Raw genomic sequence first — 20,274 nt, 5'->3', positions numbered from 1 at the left:
ATTTGATACTCCCTTAATTATCCTTTCCATTGAAAATTAAATGTTGACCAATTTTTTTGTACAAAGATGTGGAGTAGTCAATAATTTCCAAAACTAAATTAGTCAATGTAGTGGTAGGAAATGTTCAGCTGTTTTATGACCCACTAATTGATCAAAATTAACCCCAAAACAACAAATTTGGATTTACATACTCACCCCATCTCAATTTAATTGTCAGACTACTGTACTATCTATTTACATAATACATTCCAATTTTATCATCACACTTCTTGTAATCAACTTTCAAATATTATACTACATTTAATTCCTATTATAAAAATTTAAGATATTATATTCGCATACAGTCAATTAAATTAGTACGATTGATTGAAATCATGATTATTAAAAAAAAATTAACAATAAAAAGGTCAAATATTTTTCTGGTTTCTTTATTTTTTTTGTTATATAGAAATTGAAAACAATAACGAACAAGCCCTAAATTGGTCTTTTTTTTTTTTTTTTTTTTTTAAGTGTGCCACTTTCCACTTTCTTTTTTAAAACATTTAATTTTTGTTAATATATTATAATAATAATATTATTATTCATCTTGCTCACATACTATATTTTTTTTTTTTACTATTTATTACACCATTACCCCATTCTTGTTTCTATTATTTTTTAATTCCCCATAAATTAAAGGTGTTCAAAGATCGGGCTGGGTCGGGTCGGGCTAAGGTCAAAAAACCAGCCCAATTGGTTGTGTCAGGTCGGGTCAAACTTCGGGCAAAAAATGTTGCCAAAACCTGTAAAATTAGGCTAGTTTAAGCAGGTTTTTTAGATTTTTTTTTTTCAGGCCGGGCTAAAAAATTAACTATAAAGCTTCGATATTATAACTGCTTAAAAACAAAGTTTAAGAAAAAAAATCAAGTCACGCAAGGCCCAACTCAAAATCGAGCCGCCCAAGGCCCACCCAAAATCGGGTCGGGCCCAGCTTAGCCTTGATCAACTTTACGATAAATAACTCAATTACTCTTGCTTGAATTTGTTACAACTACTAGGTTAGAACCCGTGCTAGGGATGGCAGTGGATCTGGACGCGGCCCGGATCCGTGGATCCAGATCCGTTTTTCATGGATCTGGGTCTTCAAATTTTGGACCCGACGGATCCGGGTGCTGCTGAAAAAAACGGATCTGGGGGCCAGACCCGGATCCAGATCCGTTTACCCGTTTTTTTTTTTTTTTTTTTAAAAAAAAAAAAAATAATTGTTTGTTTCATTATTAAATATGTTGACAATGTTAGTATTGATAAAGCCCTTTCAAGATATGAATTTTGGATGCCTCATATCAAATTCACTAGCTATTACTAAAATCGTACTTTTATCGTTATTTATAATTTTTATTTCAAAATATAAATGTATAAGTTGGTACCTTTGTATTTTTAGATTTGTTGTATAACTAAAATTTAGGTTGAACTTAATAACCCCCGACGGAAGTTTTAAATGCATTTTTTGATCCAAATATTAAATTTTTGCAAAAAATTAGGCAAAATATATTGGACCCGTTTTGGACCCAGATCCGGACCCGGATCCGTTGGACCCGTCGGATCTGGATCCGGGTCTTCATCTTCCAGACCCGACGGATCCGGGTCGGATCTGGATCCTAGATACAAAAACGGATCTGGATTCGGGTCCATCCAGACCTGGTCCAGATCCGACCCGTTGCCATCCCTAACCCGTGCGATGCACGGTTTATATAAAACCTCTTTTAAATTTGTACATTTTCAAAATAAATAGCTATTATACATGAATATAAATAAGAATTATGTATATTTTATAATTTAAAAATTTTTATTTTCATCAAAATTATGATATAGTATCCTTTCAACGTTCTCTGATTCGTAGTTCAATGTAGGAGGTCATTTATTAGTGTGCTATTTGAAATTGTTTCAATTTCCTACGATTAGTTGATAGGTTTTAGTTGTAATGTAGAAGCTTCCAATATTTAAATTTTAAAAATGTTAATAAATATGATAGCTCTACAAAAACAAAAAAACAAAATAAATAAATAAATAAAAATAAATAAGAATAAAAAAAGATGACATCATCATTGCATTTAGGCGGGAAATTTTTTTATTGAGAAAGCGACACACAGACAATGACGACGTCAACAACTTCTTTTTTAGTAATAGTTAATTAATAGATGTGTTGTTCAAATCGATGCATATAAATAAATCGGTAAAAGCCCTTTTAAACAAAAGACATAGTTGTATTAAAAGGTGTAATAAGGACATTACTTTAACAAATACCCTTCTGGCCTTCTCCCTAAATTAGGGAAAAAAAAGTCCTAAAAACAGAGTGAGCTACAGCATACCTTCGATAGCATACCCTCGATTTTACTCTTCAAATGAAAAGTAGTCACCATATATTAAAGACTAAAGTAACTCATCAATAATACAAGTTGGTATTTCGGTTACTTATACTATGACGCAAAGTATTAAACACCAAATTATTTTATACCAACAAAAAAAAAAAAACATCAGTCAACCTTAACAAACCCAATAATTAAAAAATAATAAATAAAAAAAATTAACAAAAAATAAAAAATGATATTAATTTAATAAGGTCGAAAAGTCCAATATAGAAATTAAACTTAGTGAATGATTCTTACATTCCCACTACTACCTTCTCAAAACATTCATTTTTTTTGAACTTATAAATACTTAATTATTAACTCATTCTCTAATTAACATCCCCTGTTTCTTTCTCTCGCTGTTTCCAACATTCTTGTCTCTCTGTTTTTTCCCACATTTTTATTTAATCACCCCTTTTTAACACAAAGTAGGTAACCCTTTAAACCAAACGAATTTAACATTGCCATTTTCATCAACAATTTTCCCTACATGCAACATTTATATATCGGGATTAGATTTTGATCTCCCGAGCCTACGTGAACGGTATTATTCAGGTAAATATTTCGAAAACCAACATACATGTGCTAGGACTACTTTAATTTTCTATTGAGAACATTGATTAAGAAAATTGATTATATATTACATGCAGGAACTTAATTAGGCGAAGATGAAGATAAATTATTTGAGTTTAGCTTTAATTATTACAATAATGGCAATGGAGTTGTTCTTGGTCTCTCATTGTTATGCCAGAAAAACCCAGTTAAGTTCTTATCCTTTTATTCCTTATTTATCTTAATTATGTCTGTCGCATACATTAATTTACCAAATTCTAGTAATTGCTTGTGTGATTAAGCTTTGTAATTATTGTTTTTCTACTAAATTAAACTCTGAAGAAAACGAGATGTTTTATGTTTTTTTTTCTACCTACATTATTATTTAATTGGGTTATTTTTATATAATAATGATGAAGAATGAATGGAAAAAAGTTCACGGGGAGAAGAGAGAGAAAGAGACAAAAAGAAGAAAGTAAAGGTTGAGAGAGGTTGATATTGGATATTGGTTATGATGAGAGAATAAGGATTTTAGAAATAGAATCATGTTCCTAGAATACAAAGGCCTCATGTCTTTAACTTCACAACATTAATACCATACTTATATTGTACAATTTCATTTTTTTTCCCTCGTTTTTTTTTATACTTCTTTTTTTGTTTTTGTTTTTCCTTTGGTTTGCTTTTTGTATTTTCTTTTTTATCATTTACTAAAATGAAAAGGTTTTTATTTGGAGTGTACATTAGTTTATACAAGCATACGTATAATACTCCGTTGAATACTTGTTTGACTAAATTTGTGTTTTAATACTTTGTACATATATATTTATATTATTACATGAGATGAAATTAATATTATCGATTACCATGGTACTTAAGAATCGACTTTCAATAATGTCCACTAGCCCCTGTTCACTTCTCTTAATTTTGCTAAATTGAAACTTTTTTTACATAAATGAATTTATTTTTGCTGAGCTTAAATTATTTTCCCTGAACAGAAATTAATTTTACTGCACAAAAATTATTTTCATTGAATTGAAATAATTTTATTGATTCCATGTTATATTTCTTCTTTAAAGTTACTAATTTTACTGAACTGAATTATATTTGCTGAACTAAACTTAGGTTCCGTTCACTTCACCTTATTTTTGCTGAACTGAAATTAATTTAACTGAAACAAAATTTTATTTGCTGAACTTAAATTATTTTTACTAAACTTAAATTAATTTACTGAATTGAAATTATTTTTGCTGAATTGAAATTATTTTTACTGAACTGAAATTAATTTTACTGAACTGAACTTATTTTTACTAAATTGAAATTAATTTTATTTAATAATATTTTTTTAAGGTGAAGTGAACACGGCCTTATTTTTTAACTGAAATGAAATTATTTTTGTTGAATTGAAATTAATTTTACTTAACTAAAATTAATTTTAGTTAGCTAAAAATATTTTTACTGAATATTAATTTTTTAAGGTGAAGTGAATAGGGAAATATTTCACAATTAGACTGTATTTAATTCACCTTAATAAAATATTATTTTATAAAAATAATTTCAATTCAGTAAATATAATTTTAGTTCAGTAAAAATAAGTTCAATTAAGTTTAGTAAATTTAATATTATTTTAGTAAATGTTATTTCAGTTTTGTAATAAACAGTAACTCTAAAGAAGGAATATAATAGAGAATCAGTAAAAAAAAGTTTTAGTTTAGTAAAATTAATTTAAGTTTGTTAAATCTAATTTAAGTTCAGTAAAAATAATTTAAGCTCAGTAAATGAATGTGAATTAAGTTGAATTGAACTTTGTCTTAATAATCATAGTAGTGAACTGTAAAAAGTAAAAAGACAATAGCGTCAAAGAAAAAATATTAAAATGAGAAGAAGTATTTATTATAACTATAGCATCAAATTACTCTGTATGAATACAAGTATAATTAGGCCAATTGACCAGATCGATAAATAAAACAGACTCTTAGCGACAATTTGGTAAAAAAAATAATTTCGTCGACAATTTGGTAAAAAAATTAACCCTAAGCGACAATTTGGTAAATAAAATAATCTCAGGCGACAATTAACCCAAAAAAATACAAAAATTTTCGACAAATTACTCGCGAATGCTTAATTTAGTTCGTGTTTCGTGTCTTTTTTTTTTTACCAACCCTTTTAATGAAATAACAATTTCAAGAAAAAAAAATGTTGAAGTATCAATTTCACTTAAGTTTCATACCCTTTATTAACGAAATTATTTTAAAAAGGGGTTGGAAATAAATTTTATACTGGGATTTAGCAAAATAAAAAGGGGATGGCATATTAATTCAAAATCTTAAATGGGAAAAATAAATTTAAAAACACAAAAAAAACAAATTAAATTTAGATTTTTAAAGAGTTTGTCGACAAAAATAAGATATTTTGGGCTAAATGCCGCCGGAGTTTATTGTTTTTACCAAATTGTCGCATATAATTAGCTTTTTTTTTTTACCAAATTGTTATCAGAGTAAGTTTTTTTACCAATTTGTCACTATGGGGTTTTTTTTTTTTTTTTTATTTACCAATTTGGTCAATTGGTCCGTATAATTAGAAAAAAGTACTTTTCTAATTTTGTATATATGTTAGCTTTTCTCTCACAAGATCCCGAAATATCAACTTTTTTTTTTCCTCACCAAAAGAAAAAGGGTCTTGCTTTGCATATTTGATGGGCTTTTGATTGGGATTATTGGCAGTGTTAAAGCAATAAAGTATACCTAATATCCCAAACAAATGCTATATGTAAAATTTCTACTCCCTTAAGGATTGTATGTACCTCTTTGTTTTTTTAAAATGAAATTTATAATGCAACATCGATGCTCATATATAAGGAGTTAAAAATGAAAATATTGAATATAAATCTGAAATTTTGTCATGAAACATAATTTTTTCATGCATTTATAATCATATAAATTTAGATTTTTTTTTTAATTATATATAACTCTTTAATTTATATGTAGCCTTGTCATAACCAATTTTAAAAAGGACCTTATTGCATATATCTTGTATGCCTACCTTGTTCTCTTCACATATATAGTATGTATTGAAATTAAATTATTTTTGTTGAACTTATATATTATTTTTATTGAAATCAAATTAAAAATAATACAATATTACTTTTATAGACCTAAAATCATTTTTACTCTTTTTTTTCCTCTTATTCACTATTATATCTATTCTTTGAAGTTAGTGATTTGTATTGATAAAATTACTTTGAACTTAGTTAATTAAAGTTATTTTTGTTCTTTGAAGCTTGTTCATCTTTAATTTAAAAGAAAGCCACAAATAAAATAAAAATAAAACATTGAGTGAGTCATGAATTAATGGAGAGAGAATTAATAATCAATTTAAAATGATTTATACGTCAATCGTCTTATTTTATTTTATTATAATTATTATTGTCATTTGATTTTGGGATGGAATACTACAATGCACTAAAGGTCTATAAGCACTAGTAGAAAATACTAAATGGCAAGCGGTTCAAACCCCCTAATGGGAAGCGGTTCTGAACCGCATGCTCTTGGGGGGCTTGCCATTGGCATTTTAAATGGCAAGCGGTTCAGAACCGCTTGCCATTTGAAGGTAATGGCAAGCGGTTTGGGCTCCGAACCGCTGCCCATTACACCTATAATAATAAAAAAAAAAAAAAATTTGTTTTTTTTCAATTAAATTGATACACAAGAACTTAACATATGTATAAACATAACTATTTTCATTAATCAAATGCTTCAATATTACATTTTCTGATCCTTCAAAAAAAAAAATTACATTTTCTGATTTTCATCAAAAAAATAAATACAATAAATAAATTAATAAATAACTTAATCATCTGATTTTGTGCTCTTGTTCCAGTTCCACCACCAGCCGCGCGCGCCACCTATCACCGCCACCACCTTAACCCGTATCACCACCACCAGCACCCTATCCCGATTCACCCGAATCTGCCAAACAAGCACACACTTAAGAAAAAAAAAATTGCGCTAATACAAACAACAAAAACTCGAAAATTAGCTAGCTAAAAATTCAGATCTAAACTTAAATTAAAAATAAAAAACAAAAGTTTTGCAAAATTAGGATGAATTAGATCTAAACTTCAAAAACTCGAAAATTAGCTACAAAATTCAACGAAATACCGGAAATTAAAGCGAGAATGACCTGAGAAGCAGCGAAATACCCTAACGCCGAGCCGGAAAATCTGAACCCTACCACCTTCTTCTTGTCGCTGGTCGCTCGTTGTGGTGAATCGTCGCTGTTGTGGTGAGGGGCGAGAAGAAAGAGAAGGAGATGGAGGGGAAGGAGAGAGAGAAGTGAGGCGTGATGGAGGAAGAGAGGAGAGAGAGCGTAAGAAGTTGAGAGGAGAGAGAGGAGAACCGTGAAAATGAGAGGAGAGAGAGCGTGAGAAATGAGAGGAGGGGAGAGAGAGAGAGGAGAGAGGCGCCGCGTGATGAATATGTGGGATGGGTTTAATTTGTTAGGGTTTTTTTTTACCAATGGCAAGCGGTTCAATGCTCAAACCGCTTGCCATTTACATTTTGGCAAGCGGTTCATCCAAAACCGCTTGCCATTTGCATTTTGGCAAGCGGTTCAGCCAAAACCGCTTGCCATTTATATTTTGGCAAGCGGAATTCAAAAACCGCTTGCCATTTGTGGCTGCCCATTTAGTTTATTCTACTAGTGAAGTAACTCAAACTTACCTAAACAATTCACCACACCAAGAAATAACTCAATCTAAAAAAGTGAATAATGATGGATATAGCATATGTTATACGTTTATACGTCACATTATTAGTAAACATCAATTAAGGACCTGTTTACTTAAGCTAATTAATTTCAGTTCAGCTCAGCTCAGCTCAAATCAGTTCAGTTTATTTCAGCTCCCATCAGTGCAGTTCAGCTCTCAATTTCCTTCTCTCATAAAATATTCATCTCAGCTCTATTCAGTTCAGTTCGGTTCCAATCAGTTCAGTTCAGTTAAGCTCTGTTTTGTGCAGTAAATGTGAACACGCCCTAAATCTCATATTAATACGATAATTTTTTTTTTGAAGAATATTAATACGATAATTTAATTAAACTAAAATCGTGACAACAATCTAGACGATGTTTGGAGTACTCTGTACTAAATTTATGACATGGCAACAAAATCATGCATATAATTTGGCACTTACAAATGAACCAAGTGTAACTTCCGTGATATGCGCCAGTCTTACCCAAGTAGCTAGCAATTGAATCATTTTGTAACAAGAAATCGGTATAATCCAGATCTTAATGAAACTGGTATTCTAACAACTTGTTTATATTGATAAAAAGATTAGTGATGCCCATCATTATTACATGACCAATATGTCTATTTGTTTTTCTTTTTTATTTTAAAAATTCTCACTTTAGTAAAATATGACTTTGGTACATGTTTAAAAGTCAAAACAAAATTTTATTTTACCATCTTGATTTTCATCAAAAGGCCAAAAAGGATATAAATAAGAAGAACAAATAAGACTAAGAAAGGTTTTTTATACTAAAGAAAATACATTTCAAAACTAAACTTTATAATGAATGGAATAGAGACTAATTAAATAACAAAGTCATGCAAAAGTTGGTGCTGTAATATTCACCACATCAATAATTCCACTGTAAATAACTTTGCACTTAACGCTTATACATCATAATTATTTTAAATCAAGTTTCCATAAATATGAAGTATATATGCTAAATTAGAAGGTTGCAAATAGTCAAAATCAGTTGGCTTTTTGGCTTGGTTTTGGAAACTAAGAAGCATGTAATGTACAAAAGTATATCACATATTGTTACCAAGTGATGTATACATTAGGTAGTAACATATATCTGATCAAGACATGGAAATGCAACAATAATTATGAGAGATTTCCACATAATAGAGGTCCAATCTAGCTTGAATCTAGATTAGTCAAAGAACAATAGACTTTGAATCATTGAATCTCATTATTGATTATTGTTGGATTAAATTCTCTACTAACAATTTTAGTAGTTGTAACTTTGACAAAACACTATGAAACACTTTCATGGATTCTATTTAAGACTTCTATTCTCATTAAAAACATGAAAAGTAGATATTGGTTTGTCAAGTTTTTTCCTAGATTGACCATAAGCAGTTCAACAACTCCAATGAAAGAAGAAGAATTTGATGGCTTTTAGCCTACACCATTAATTATGCCAAACTTTATGGCAAAACTTTGCATTATTTTTCTACTTTAGTGTGTAACATTAGGTTATTTGGGTTCAAAGGAAGAGCTGAAACAATTTTGAACTTAATTTTATCATCAATGAAAAGTATATTTGGAATCAAACTCCAAACTTATTCAACTTTGTGTAGCTCATTTCTAGAAATGTTAGAAAGAAAAAGAAGGTAAACCAAAGGTGGAAAAAGAGAAAAATGCACGATTCATATTTAAATATAATGGAAATTTATTTCTTACCCTTAGAAAAAGTTTTTCAACATCGGTTTTATTTTATTTTATTTTTAATTCTCCTAAAATTCAAATTGTGGAAAATGCAAAAACAAATTTTCTTAGTGATTTTCCTGTACAAGAAAAAAAAATATAAAAAAAAAAAAAAAACATACACACACACAATCTCAAAAAGGAAAATATACACATACATAAACACTGTGTGTGTGTGCGCACTTTGGTTATTTATTATTGTTATTTTTGTTTTGACATTAGCTAAACAAGAGAAGAAATACAGTGGTAAATTTGTTGGGTATTTAATTGATATCAAAACATGGAACACCCAACAATTATTTTGTCTTATAGCACTCGTCCGTTGTTGTTAAGAAAATAATACTCCGTATTTTATAATAATATATATAGAGAAGTCTAATTAGATCCCTCTAATACACTTTTGTTGGTGTAAAAAATTTAACACATCCAATAGAATTAGTTATTTCTTATATTTTATAATATCTAAACTTGGATTAGATCATTAAATAATATGATAATATGTCATCCCTCTAATTTATGGGCGCAAGAAATTGGGGATAAGAGAAAGGGTTACTTTAGTTATAGAGTGCGCTTAAAAAGGACAAAATAGCTAAATATGTCCTTTTCAATTAATTAATTCATTTATAGTGTGTTTGGATAACATTAGAGGAAGGAAAAAAAGGGGAGGGAGGAGAAGAGGAGGGGAGGGAAAGGGAGGGGAGAGAAGAATGGTGAGTTTTCCTTCCAAATCTCTCCATTGTTGGAGGGTTCATTTTCCTACAATTTAATCCCTCCATTTCTCTCCCCTCCAATTCCCTCCCTTCCTCATTTGTTATCCAAATGAAAGATATCACATCACTCCATTTCCCCCCCCTTCTTTTCCTTCTATTTCCTTCTATCCAAACACACCGTTAGAGTCAAATAAAATTTGTTGTCACTTTTAAAGGGAACTTGTATTATTTTGTTTAACATTTTATGGGCTGTTTGTCACACAGTGAAATTGGCTTGCTTTTATACCGAAAGAAGTTCATTATAAACAGAAGAAAACAGATATAATAATATGAAACAAGCTAGTTTATAGAAATGTGGTGGCTGAGAACTAAGAAGGGAATTGTTTTGTGCTTATAGTTGAAGTCATCCCACTTACTATAAAGCCGGTGACTTTGCATTCATACCCAAGTTATACGCATTATTATTATTCCATTATTAATATTTAACACTACTATTTACGTATTCTTACCGTATTATATAGGCTATACGTGTGTTTAGGCGGCTATCGTCTTCTAATATATAAGTTTGTTTTTTTTTTTTTTTTTTTTTTTTTGCTAGCTTAGCTTAGGTTACTTTTAGCTTTCTCTCCGACATCTAATTAACCATGTAATAGTGGCAAAGTCATTAAGGTGTATAAGGTATCAGCTGTCCAACAAATATACAATTAAAAAAAAAAATATTACAGAGTATTATATATACTTTATCTATTTACTTTTAGGGTCTGTTCACATTTACTGAACTAAGCTGAACTGAACTGATTGGAACTGAACTAAACTGAACTGAACTGAACTGAATTGAGCTGAAATGAATATTTTATAAGAGAGGAAAATTAAGAGCTGAACTGAACTGAACTGATTGGAGCTGAACTGAACTGAACTGATTAGAGCTGAACTGAACTGAACTGAAATTAAGTAAATGTGAACAGGCCCTTAGTTGTAACAGTTTGACTAAGGTTCTGTTCACTTTAGCTTCAATCAGTTTAGTTCAGTTCAGTTCAATTCAGCTTAGCTCCAATCAATTCAGTTCAGCTCAGCTCCTAATTCCCTTCTCTCATAAATATTCATTTCAGCTATATTCAGTTCAGTTCAGTTTAGCTCTATTCAGTTCTGTTTAGTTCATTTCAGCTATAATCAACTCAGTTCAGTTCAGTAAATGTGAACAAGCCCTAAAAATGTGCGCTTTTTGATCAAAATGTTACAACTAAAAGTTAACAGAGAAACTATACTTGTACGTAGTAATTGATGTTCCCTACAATAATATCACTAATATGATTTAATTTTAATGTTTTTTGTTAGGAGTATTAGGAAATTAAATGTAGGAAAATGTTATACATAGCCCTTAGGGCTACATATAAGCATTAAATTTAGCCTTGAAAATCGTTAAAAGTTAAGAAATCATGAAAATATAAACACTAATTACACTGATTTACGCGTGTTTTTGTCATGAATTCCTAATTTTATATCATTTTCAAGAGTGTATTTAATGCTTATATATAACCCTTAAGGCTACATACAGCTACATATTTATGAATTGCTTTTAGAGGTTAAAAAGTTTGATGAATAAAGTTTTTCATTGGGGAATCTAATGAACAAGACCAAATTCTCTCTTCTAACTCAACAATTCCTACTGTAATGCAATAAAATTATTTAATAATTATAGTACTCCCTCCGTCCCTTTTTTACATTCCTATTTGTAAAATTACACAGAAATTAAGGAACTTAGAATAAAACAAAGAACAATAAAACAAAGGACAATGGAAATTACAAGACATTAACTGATGTCTTTGAATAAAACAAAGATAGAATAATATTTAGTGATGCACATGTCATCAATCGTTTGAAAAGAATAAGGACCAATAACATTTTTTTGTGAAAAAAAGGACCAATCATATTCATCTAAATTGATGCACATGATGAATTCTGAATTTTTTAAAGGAGGAGTGAGAAAATAAGAGTGAGAAAATAGAGAAAGTATTAATTACAAAACAGAAAAATAGGGATAATTTGGGATATTAGGTAAAAATTTACTTACTAAAAAAAGAAAGTAGAAATGTAATTTTGAAATACCTAAAAAAGAAAGCAGGAATGTAAAAAAGTGACGGAGGGAGTATTAATACTACATTCGGTCCAAATTACTCGCAACTTTGGAATATTTCATGTCTCACAAAAAATATTCCAAAGTTGCGAGTAATTTGTACCAAGGGTAGTATTAAAAGCATTAGTAATAAATAGACAATAAATATATGCAAATAATGCAATGCCGTAAAAGTCAAAAGTAGAAAGGAGACATAACAGTTGATAACTAATCGGTCTAATCCCTCTCTTTTTCTATAGTTCACCAATTTATTGTGAATTCTGTGATAATAACAGCTGCTAAGTACATGAGGATGAGGTAGTTAAAAACTTAAAATTGAGTCCTTTTGTTGAACCAGGGGGGGGGGGGGGGGGGGGGGCTGGGGTGGGCCTTGGTCTCCCCTTTGGTTTTAGTTATCTAACAAATGTTGCATTAGATTATGTTAGTTGTAACATAGATGAGTTGGTTTTGGGTGAGAATATAGAGATCTTTCAAACTTCTAGCTCCGAGTTTGAACCTTCTCCCTAACATTTTTTTTTTGGTCTTATTCTTTTTTAATATTTTAATATACCCCAAGCCGTACTATTTTTATACGAGACCTATTAGTACATCTATTACGCTTGGCCCCCTTATAAAAAAATTCTGGTTCCGCCACTGTGTTGGAAAAATGATACTCCATATGTATATGCAAGATCGCAAATCAAGCATGTTGCTCTAAGGCAAGAAAATTAAATGTGAAGAATTAAGGATTAATTAATTAACTATAAGCATATTTAATTGTGTGATTAGTTTCTTCTTAGTATATACTCTCTCCGTCCCCTTTTGATAATCCCTTATAGGCAAATTTTAGTCCCAAAATGTTCACTCCATTTGTTTTTTCCAACAACCCTTAATATTAATATTTTACCAAAATTCCCTCCAATTTGCAATAATACTTGTGCAAAATTACATTTCTCAGGTAAATTTTGCTTTCCCATGTACTTTCATTACTTTCTCTCTCTACTTTTTTTGCATACCCAATGTCAATTTACTTTTTCAATGTACTTTTACTATTCTCATTTGTGTTTATTAATTCCAGTGAAAAATGCCCATAAGGGACGATCAAAAGGGGACGGAGGGAGTATGAGTTATATATTAGAATTCTTGGAACTTTGACAACCTCTTAATAAACAGTTAAAACTCGTAGATAATTTTAAATGTTTTTCACATTTGTGCCATTATGAAATACGACTATACCAGTATACAATCCTATTGAGAAAACTAGGTATAAAGGTTAAAAAAGTCGAAAAAATCGGAATGCCTCAATTATTTTTGATTTGGAAACATTCTGTCAACATATATTGAATATATATATATATATATATATTTTTTTGATATTCTACCCGGTTCACCTTTTGGGCTAATTCAGATTCGGGGATTGGTTCTTGGTGGTTGCGGGGGATCGAATATGGGTCTTCCCTATCAAGTATAGGTCTTTAAAATTCTGTATGAGTAGAACTTAATTATTTTTAACCATGCTTCTCTCTTTTTTACCATCGTTTCAGTCGTTTCACCTTTTTTATTGAATTTGTGCGTTGAAATTAATAAGAGTAGTCGAGTGACATTTTTTTGGTTTCAACTGTGTTGGATGTGCAGCGGAAAACACGTAAATGATGACCATATATCTCCTGGAGTCTCCTTAAACGTCAAGGACAAAGAGGTAAGTCTTCTCATTATTTAGGTTGTACACTTGTACACTTTGATTTGCTAACATTTTATTTTATGCTAATTTGGTTGGGTGGACCGGGTCACGGGCTAGGTCGAATGAAGATGGACTCGTCCTGGTTTGTGGGTAAGGTGGGTCATGGATTAGCCAGGCCGCGGGTTAGGCAGGCAAGTGAGTCGGGTGGATTAGATGGGCCAAGTGGGTTGGTGGTTAAAATTTGTTATCTCAAAATAGTTTTAATTGTTATTTTTAGTTCAAGTCTAGTATTTATTAAAAACAATTGGTGAGCTGAATTCATGTGTTGTCAGCTGTGTCGGGTGGGTTGTGCAAACTGGACCGAGTTTCACGGGCTATGTACCCTATAAATGTTCATTTTCATATAATGTAATGTTTAAAAATAAATGTTTTTTTTTTCTAATAATTATTCTTTTTTTTTTCAACTCCCTCCGTGTTTTCTTAAGTGATATAGTTTGACCAGCACATAGTTTTAGGCAATTTAATTGACTCAAATAAAATAAGAGGTAAGTAGGGTAGTTTGAGTATTAAAAAATTGTAAGAGAAAGATGATGGGGTTAATAGCTTATTGAAAAGTAATGAATGTGAGAGGAAAGATATAATTAAAAAAAAAATAGTAATGGGTTTTTGAGTGGGGATCATGAGAGGAGAAAGATATAATATTTTAATGTAGTTTTTTGCCAAAAAAGAAAGTGCAACACTTATTAAAATACGGTCGGATTTAGTAAGCGTAACACTTATTAAAACACGAAAGAAGTAATAAATATTCATTTGGTGGGTGCGACCTCTGCCAAAAATTTACAGTGCTAGACTGCTATGTCAATGCTAAATTGAAATCGGACTAGGCCCAATTCACTAAACCATATAGTAGTATATATTTTTTTTTTTCCAACACTTCTGATTAACCATACTACACAGTACACACTCAATTACTGCCCCTAGTCGCCTCCAGCCCCCTCCTTACCACAGAGTCGTTACCACCTTTCTACCACCGCGTCACCGGACCATCCCTACCATCGCGCTGCCTTCTTCATCCTTGTTCCTTCTCTAATTATTACATCACAATCACCATTGTATTATACTTATATTTGAGGTTTAAAAGATCAAATTTGAATATGAAAACTCCTAATTTGAAATTTTCACAGTCGAATTTGACCATCTAAACCCATAATTGACGATATAGCAGGGCATGTTATCTTTATGAATTTTTAGATGAGTGGTAGGGGTGGGTTTTGAAGTTGGTAGGGTAATCAAACGGGGTCTTATTAGATTTGTACTTCCTAATTTTATAAGGTCAATTTGACCTAGATTATTCACGAGTAGTTCATGAACGTAAATAAATACTTGATGTTTTAAACTTGACAAATCGATGTATATCAACTTAATCATTTGTTCCAGGTGGTGATTGACAATGGAATTTTGCAACTCACAATTGCGAATCCAGAAGGCTATTTGATAGGAGTTAGCTACGGTGGAGTGCACAATGTACTTGAAAATCTTAACCATGAATCAAATAGAGGGTACGCACCACTTGTATTGCTCTCAATTTCACTTAATTACTCTGTCCAGAGTTGATATTCATACATGTTGATAGCGTAATTTGATCTACTAGTATTAAATTAGTTTACAAAATTCCGAACGGAAAAAGTAATATTTATAAATCTGTATATCTACTTAGTTAGTTTGATAGTTTAAGATTATTCATATAAACGCGATGTTTAATTTAGCTAATGCTTTCGTATATAGGTATTGGGATGTAGTTTGGGAGACAAAAGGTTACTCTGGCACTGACTGGTAAAATAACTGTAACATTTTCTCTTCATTTACTGCAAAACTTTAAGGACATTTTCTTATCCAAATTATGTGTACTTCAGGTTACTCGGATCGAAATTCAATGTCATAGTAGAAAATGAGGATCAAGTAGAAGTTTCATTTACATATAGCTGGGATTCAGATACATGGAACAAATCAGAAGTTTGGAGAATTCCTGCTAATGTAGACAGAAGGTATAGATATAATCTAGTACACACCTAGACTGCCTAAGTACCTAGTACACATTTTCTTTGGAATTCAATTAAGTGATGCATGATGTATGTGTGCAAATTTATTATCAGGTATATAGTGCTTCGAGGATCCTCTGGGTTTTATGCATATGCAATTTTGGACCGCGAGGAAGGAATGCCTGCAGCAAATATCTCCCAAATCAGGACTGTTTATAAGCTTGATCAATCAAGGTATTAATACAATATCACTTGCACTGAATTTCACTGCATTTTGTATTAAAAAGCATAAACAGCTACAAATTAGATATGTAGCATGGGTCATTGGATTTGCTTAATCACAGTTACAAATAAGATATGGAGCGTAAACAGGTTATATTGAATATGGCGAGTATGATGAATTTTAGTACTTTGGAATATGTCTTTCAGGTTTCATTATATGGCTATCTCTGATGATAGGCAACGGATCATGCCTATGCCAGAAGATCGCGAAAATGGCCTGCCCCTTGCCTTTAAGGAGGCTGTGCTTTTGACCAATCCCACTAATCCAGATTTGAGAGGAGAGGTATTTGAAAAATTGCCACTATAGCTTTTGTAGTTTCTCTGTTTTCTAGATTTTAAACATTTTTTCTGTTGTGAAACGTTTATAACCATCAATTATAACCATCTTTCTGTTTCTCTGTTTATCGATTATAACCATCAAACTTAATCAATAGTTGCCATTTGAAAAATGAAAATAATAGTGACTGATATTGAGAATTTTACCTACAATTTCTGGTTCACAGTCTAACCCCGAAATATAATATGGCCTAATATCTCAAATTTGGCTAGAATTGGTTCTAAGATAATGCTAAGACCAGCTAATGTAATATCTGGCAAATGAACATCAGGTAGATGATAAGTACCAGTACTCATGTGAGGATAAGGACAATAAGGTGCATGGTTGGATATCATTTGATCCACAAGTTGGGTTCTGGATTATTACTCCGAGCAATGAGTTTCGTTCTGCAGGACCGAACAAGCAAGATCTCACATCCCATGTCGGTCCAACTTCATTAGCTGTGAGTATCCTTTATCAGTAATAAGAAAATATAAAGAAAGATTAATACCCTGAATAAACTTTGAGTTACATCTATAAGATATTAAATTTCTCTGTAACAGATGTTTCACAGTAGACACTATGCTGGTTATGATGTGACCATGTCGTTCCAAGAAGGGGAACCATGGAAAAAGGTGTTTGGGCCTTATTATGTTCATCTGAATTTGGTTTCTTTAGACAGAGATTTCCATGAACTCTGGGATGATGCAAAGCACCAGGTAAATACAGTATTCATCTCTGTTTTTTGGGGTTTAGTTTTATATTACTGCCTTTGACAGCGGAATTTTGAAGCAGATGACACAAGAAACTAGAAGCTGGCCTTACGAATTCCCATTATCAAAAGACTTCCCTAAGTCTGTTGAGCGCGGTTTTGTGTTTGGTCGGTTGTTAATCCATGAAAGGTTTGTCTCATGTAGCTAATTTTTTTGATTCAATTGTTGTCATAAACTATTTTCACATTGAATTCATGTGATTATTGTAATATCATTCCTTATCCTAGGTATAAATTGAGGACAATGATGGCTGGGAGTTATGCTTGGATTGGACTTGCTGCACCCGGTGAAGCAGGATCTTGGCAAACCGAAACAAAGGTAAATTTTTTGAACAAGGAATTATCAATTGCTTATCTTTGATGAATCATCAATGTAGAAATTTTTTGAAATAGGAATAATTTTTGAATTATTCCTATCAGGGTTATCAGTTTTGGACTCGAGCAGATCGTAATGGAGGTTTCATAATCAAGGGCATTCGTGAAGGTGTTTACAACTTATTTGCATGGGTTCCTGGTTTCATTGGAGATTACGTTTATATTGAAGACATCAAAATTGTTCCAGGTTTTTACTCTGACTTTCGATCCTATGGATGCCAACTAGCTTTTTTGGTTAAATGCTTTACCAATTTGGATCAAATTCTGATCTGTCTAATTAATTGAGATTTCTTTTTACCAAAAACAGGTTCCGTAATCCAGTTAGGTGATCTTGTGTACGAGCCACTGAGAAATGGACCGACATTTTGGCAAATAGGCTTTCCAGACCGCACTGCATTGGAGTTTTATGTTCCTCAGCCAAATAGCTTATTTGTAAACAAACTTTACACCGACAGTGATCATAACAAGTAAGCTCTTTAATTGCTACTCATATATCCAAGTTACCTTGCTCAATCTCTCAAAAGCTCATCACTTATAAAGGATATTTCTAATTCCACAGATTCAGGCAATATGGTCTTTGGGAAAGATATGCTGAACTGTATCCTGACAACGATCTCATATACACCGTTGGTGAAAGTGATTATCATAGAGACTGGTTTTTCGCTCAGGTCACTAGGTAAATCATACAGCCTGATCACTTTGTACATGTTGGTTTTGGTTTTGTTTTGGATAGAAATTAAACATATACAACTACAAATTGCAGGAGAACAGGAAATAATACATATAAACCTACTACATGGCAGATTATATTCGGGCTTCAAGATGTGATCCCATCCTCAAACTATACTCTACGAATTGCTTTGGCTTCAACCACTAGAGCAGAATTGCAAGTAGGAACAAAAATTGCATTTTACTTTTCTGTATATGCTAACTCAAGTTAGTCTTTCCATATTTCACATCTTTTGTACTAGTAATATTAACACCACTTTTATGGTTATCATAGGTACGATTTAACGATCCAGAGGTGAGTATTCCCCATTTTACAACCATGGTAATGGGCACAGATAACGCGATTGCTAGACATGGTATCCATGGGTTGTACAGACTATTAAATGTTGATGTTCCAAGCGAATGGCTACGTGCTGGGAACAATACCATATATTTGACGCAAGCTAAACATGAATCGCCTTTCTTCGGAGTCATGTATGATTATATTCGTTTCGAAGGTCCCCCTCGAACAACTTGATATATGATACAAGGTCTATAGATTGAATATGGTCAATTACTCACTGATCATGTTCAACATTGTAATCAATTTGTATGTATTTATCTATTTTACATGGTAGGGGTATATTGATGGAAAAGGCATTTACATAGTCTAGAATTTGTATATATAGTTTATTTAACTAGCTAGTAAAGATTTGTATTAGAGCTAAATTAAATGTGTCATGACATGTCTTTTTCCAAAATTTGGCCTAACTACAACCTGCAAATTTGTAGCGGGAAGCTAACCATCAAACAATAAATATGATATTTTTATTTTGACATGATAAACAAGATAATATAAGGAAATTAAAGTTGTAAAAAATAAAATAAAGACAGTTTACAAGTGCTTAATTTTGTATAAAGCTACTTCACTACAGTGATTTCAATTCATCCATATACTACGTATTATAAAGTTACAACTTACAATGAGAGTGAAGGATAGCTCAAGTGGTTAGAGCTCCCCTCCCAATTTCAGGTGATACTAGGATCGATTCTCATCACCTGCTCTTGTGGCTCTCAAAAAAAAAAGAAAAAAAAGTCTTAATTATATTAGGTTTCTAATCTAATATTATCTATTACAAATTTAAAATGGCAAACAACAATTTTACATAGATATTCTTCACAAACTAGTAGGAAAAAATTGTGAAATGTAACTAATCAATTAGCAATTATTAGCAACTATCACAATAACTTTGATTTATAACAAACGTCTCTCATGAACCCTAATCAATCAATTAATAACTTAATACTAAAACAGACACCAGAAGTGACACGTGTCACATCATGGTGTTGTTTTTCTCTCCAAAACGCCCATTCTTATTTTAACATTTTTTTTTTGGTTAACATTTGAATCTATAATAATATCATTTCAAATATTTTATGTTATCCCTGTCAAAAAAGAAAAAAAAAATATAAAATAAAAATATAAAAAAAAATTATGTTATCTTTATGACAATATTTTTTTTTTTTGGTTAATATTTGATTTTGGTTCTATAATAATATCTTTCCAAATCTTTTATATTGTCTTTATTTTTAAATAGAGTATTATTACATTTAGCCAAAAAAAAAAGTAATAATAAATTGATTCATATAATAGATGTTAAAAAAAATTACTTTAAAAAAAAACTTAATTTTCTTTTTCCAATTCCTCTAGCTAATACGAGTATTTTATTTCAATATCAATTTCAATATGACTATATATTCAAATTAATTATAATTGTTTTCTGAAATTTTACTACTACGTATATATTATTACAAATTAAGGACCTATAGAGTATAGTTAAC

General features: G+C 31.0%; 1 protein-coding gene across 1 annotated transcript; it reads left to right on the top strand.

Annotated features, from left to right (window-relative positions):
* Nucleotides 1-2,296: 2,296 nt before the first annotated feature.
* Nucleotides 2,297-19,193, top strand: LOC145600141 (uncharacterized). The gene is made up of 17 exons (XM_081656039.1): nt 2,297-2,942; nt 3,038-3,147; nt 13,895-13,958; nt 15,378-15,499; nt 15,726-15,773; nt 15,854-15,985; nt 16,094-16,213; nt 16,409-16,544; nt 16,870-17,040; nt 17,141-17,296; nt 17,373-17,479; nt 17,578-17,668; nt 17,770-17,911; nt 18,032-18,191; nt 18,284-18,400; nt 18,488-18,614; nt 18,728-19,193. Exons 2-17 carry the CDS (start codon nt 3,056-3,058, stop codon nt 18,968-18,970), a joined length of 2,028 nt encoding a protein of 675 aa, XP_081512165.1. The 5' UTR covers nt 2,297-2,942; nt 3,038-3,055; the 3' UTR covers nt 18,971-19,193.
* Nucleotides 19,194-20,274: the final 1,081 nt, after the last annotated feature.

The sequence above is a fragment of the Chenopodium album genome, chromosome 21, assembly GCF_948465745.1.
Source record: "Chenopodium album chromosome 21, dcCheAlbu1.1, whole genome shotgun sequence".
NCBI classification, from domain to species: domain Eukaryota; kingdom Viridiplantae; phylum Streptophyta; class Magnoliopsida; order Caryophyllales; family Amaranthaceae; genus Chenopodium; species Chenopodium album.
The sequence above is the reverse complement of the archived record's forward strand: the minus strand, read 5'-3'. Positions and strand labels throughout refer to the sequence as shown.

Bases quoted from the DNA above. Each gene is read 5' to 3' on its own strand.
- LOC145600141 (XM_081656039.1), top strand. From the start codon at position 3,056: ATGAAGATAAATTATTTGAGTTTAGCTTTAATTATTACAATAATGGCA. The intron at 16,545-16,869 runs GTATTTGAAAAA...AATGAACATCAG, and splicing joins ATCCAGATTTGAGAGGAGAG to GTAGATGATAAGTACCAGTA. The intron at 18,192-18,283 runs GTAAGCTCTTTA...CTAATTCCACAG, and splicing joins ACCGACAGTGATCATAACAA to ATTCAGGCAATATGGTCTTT.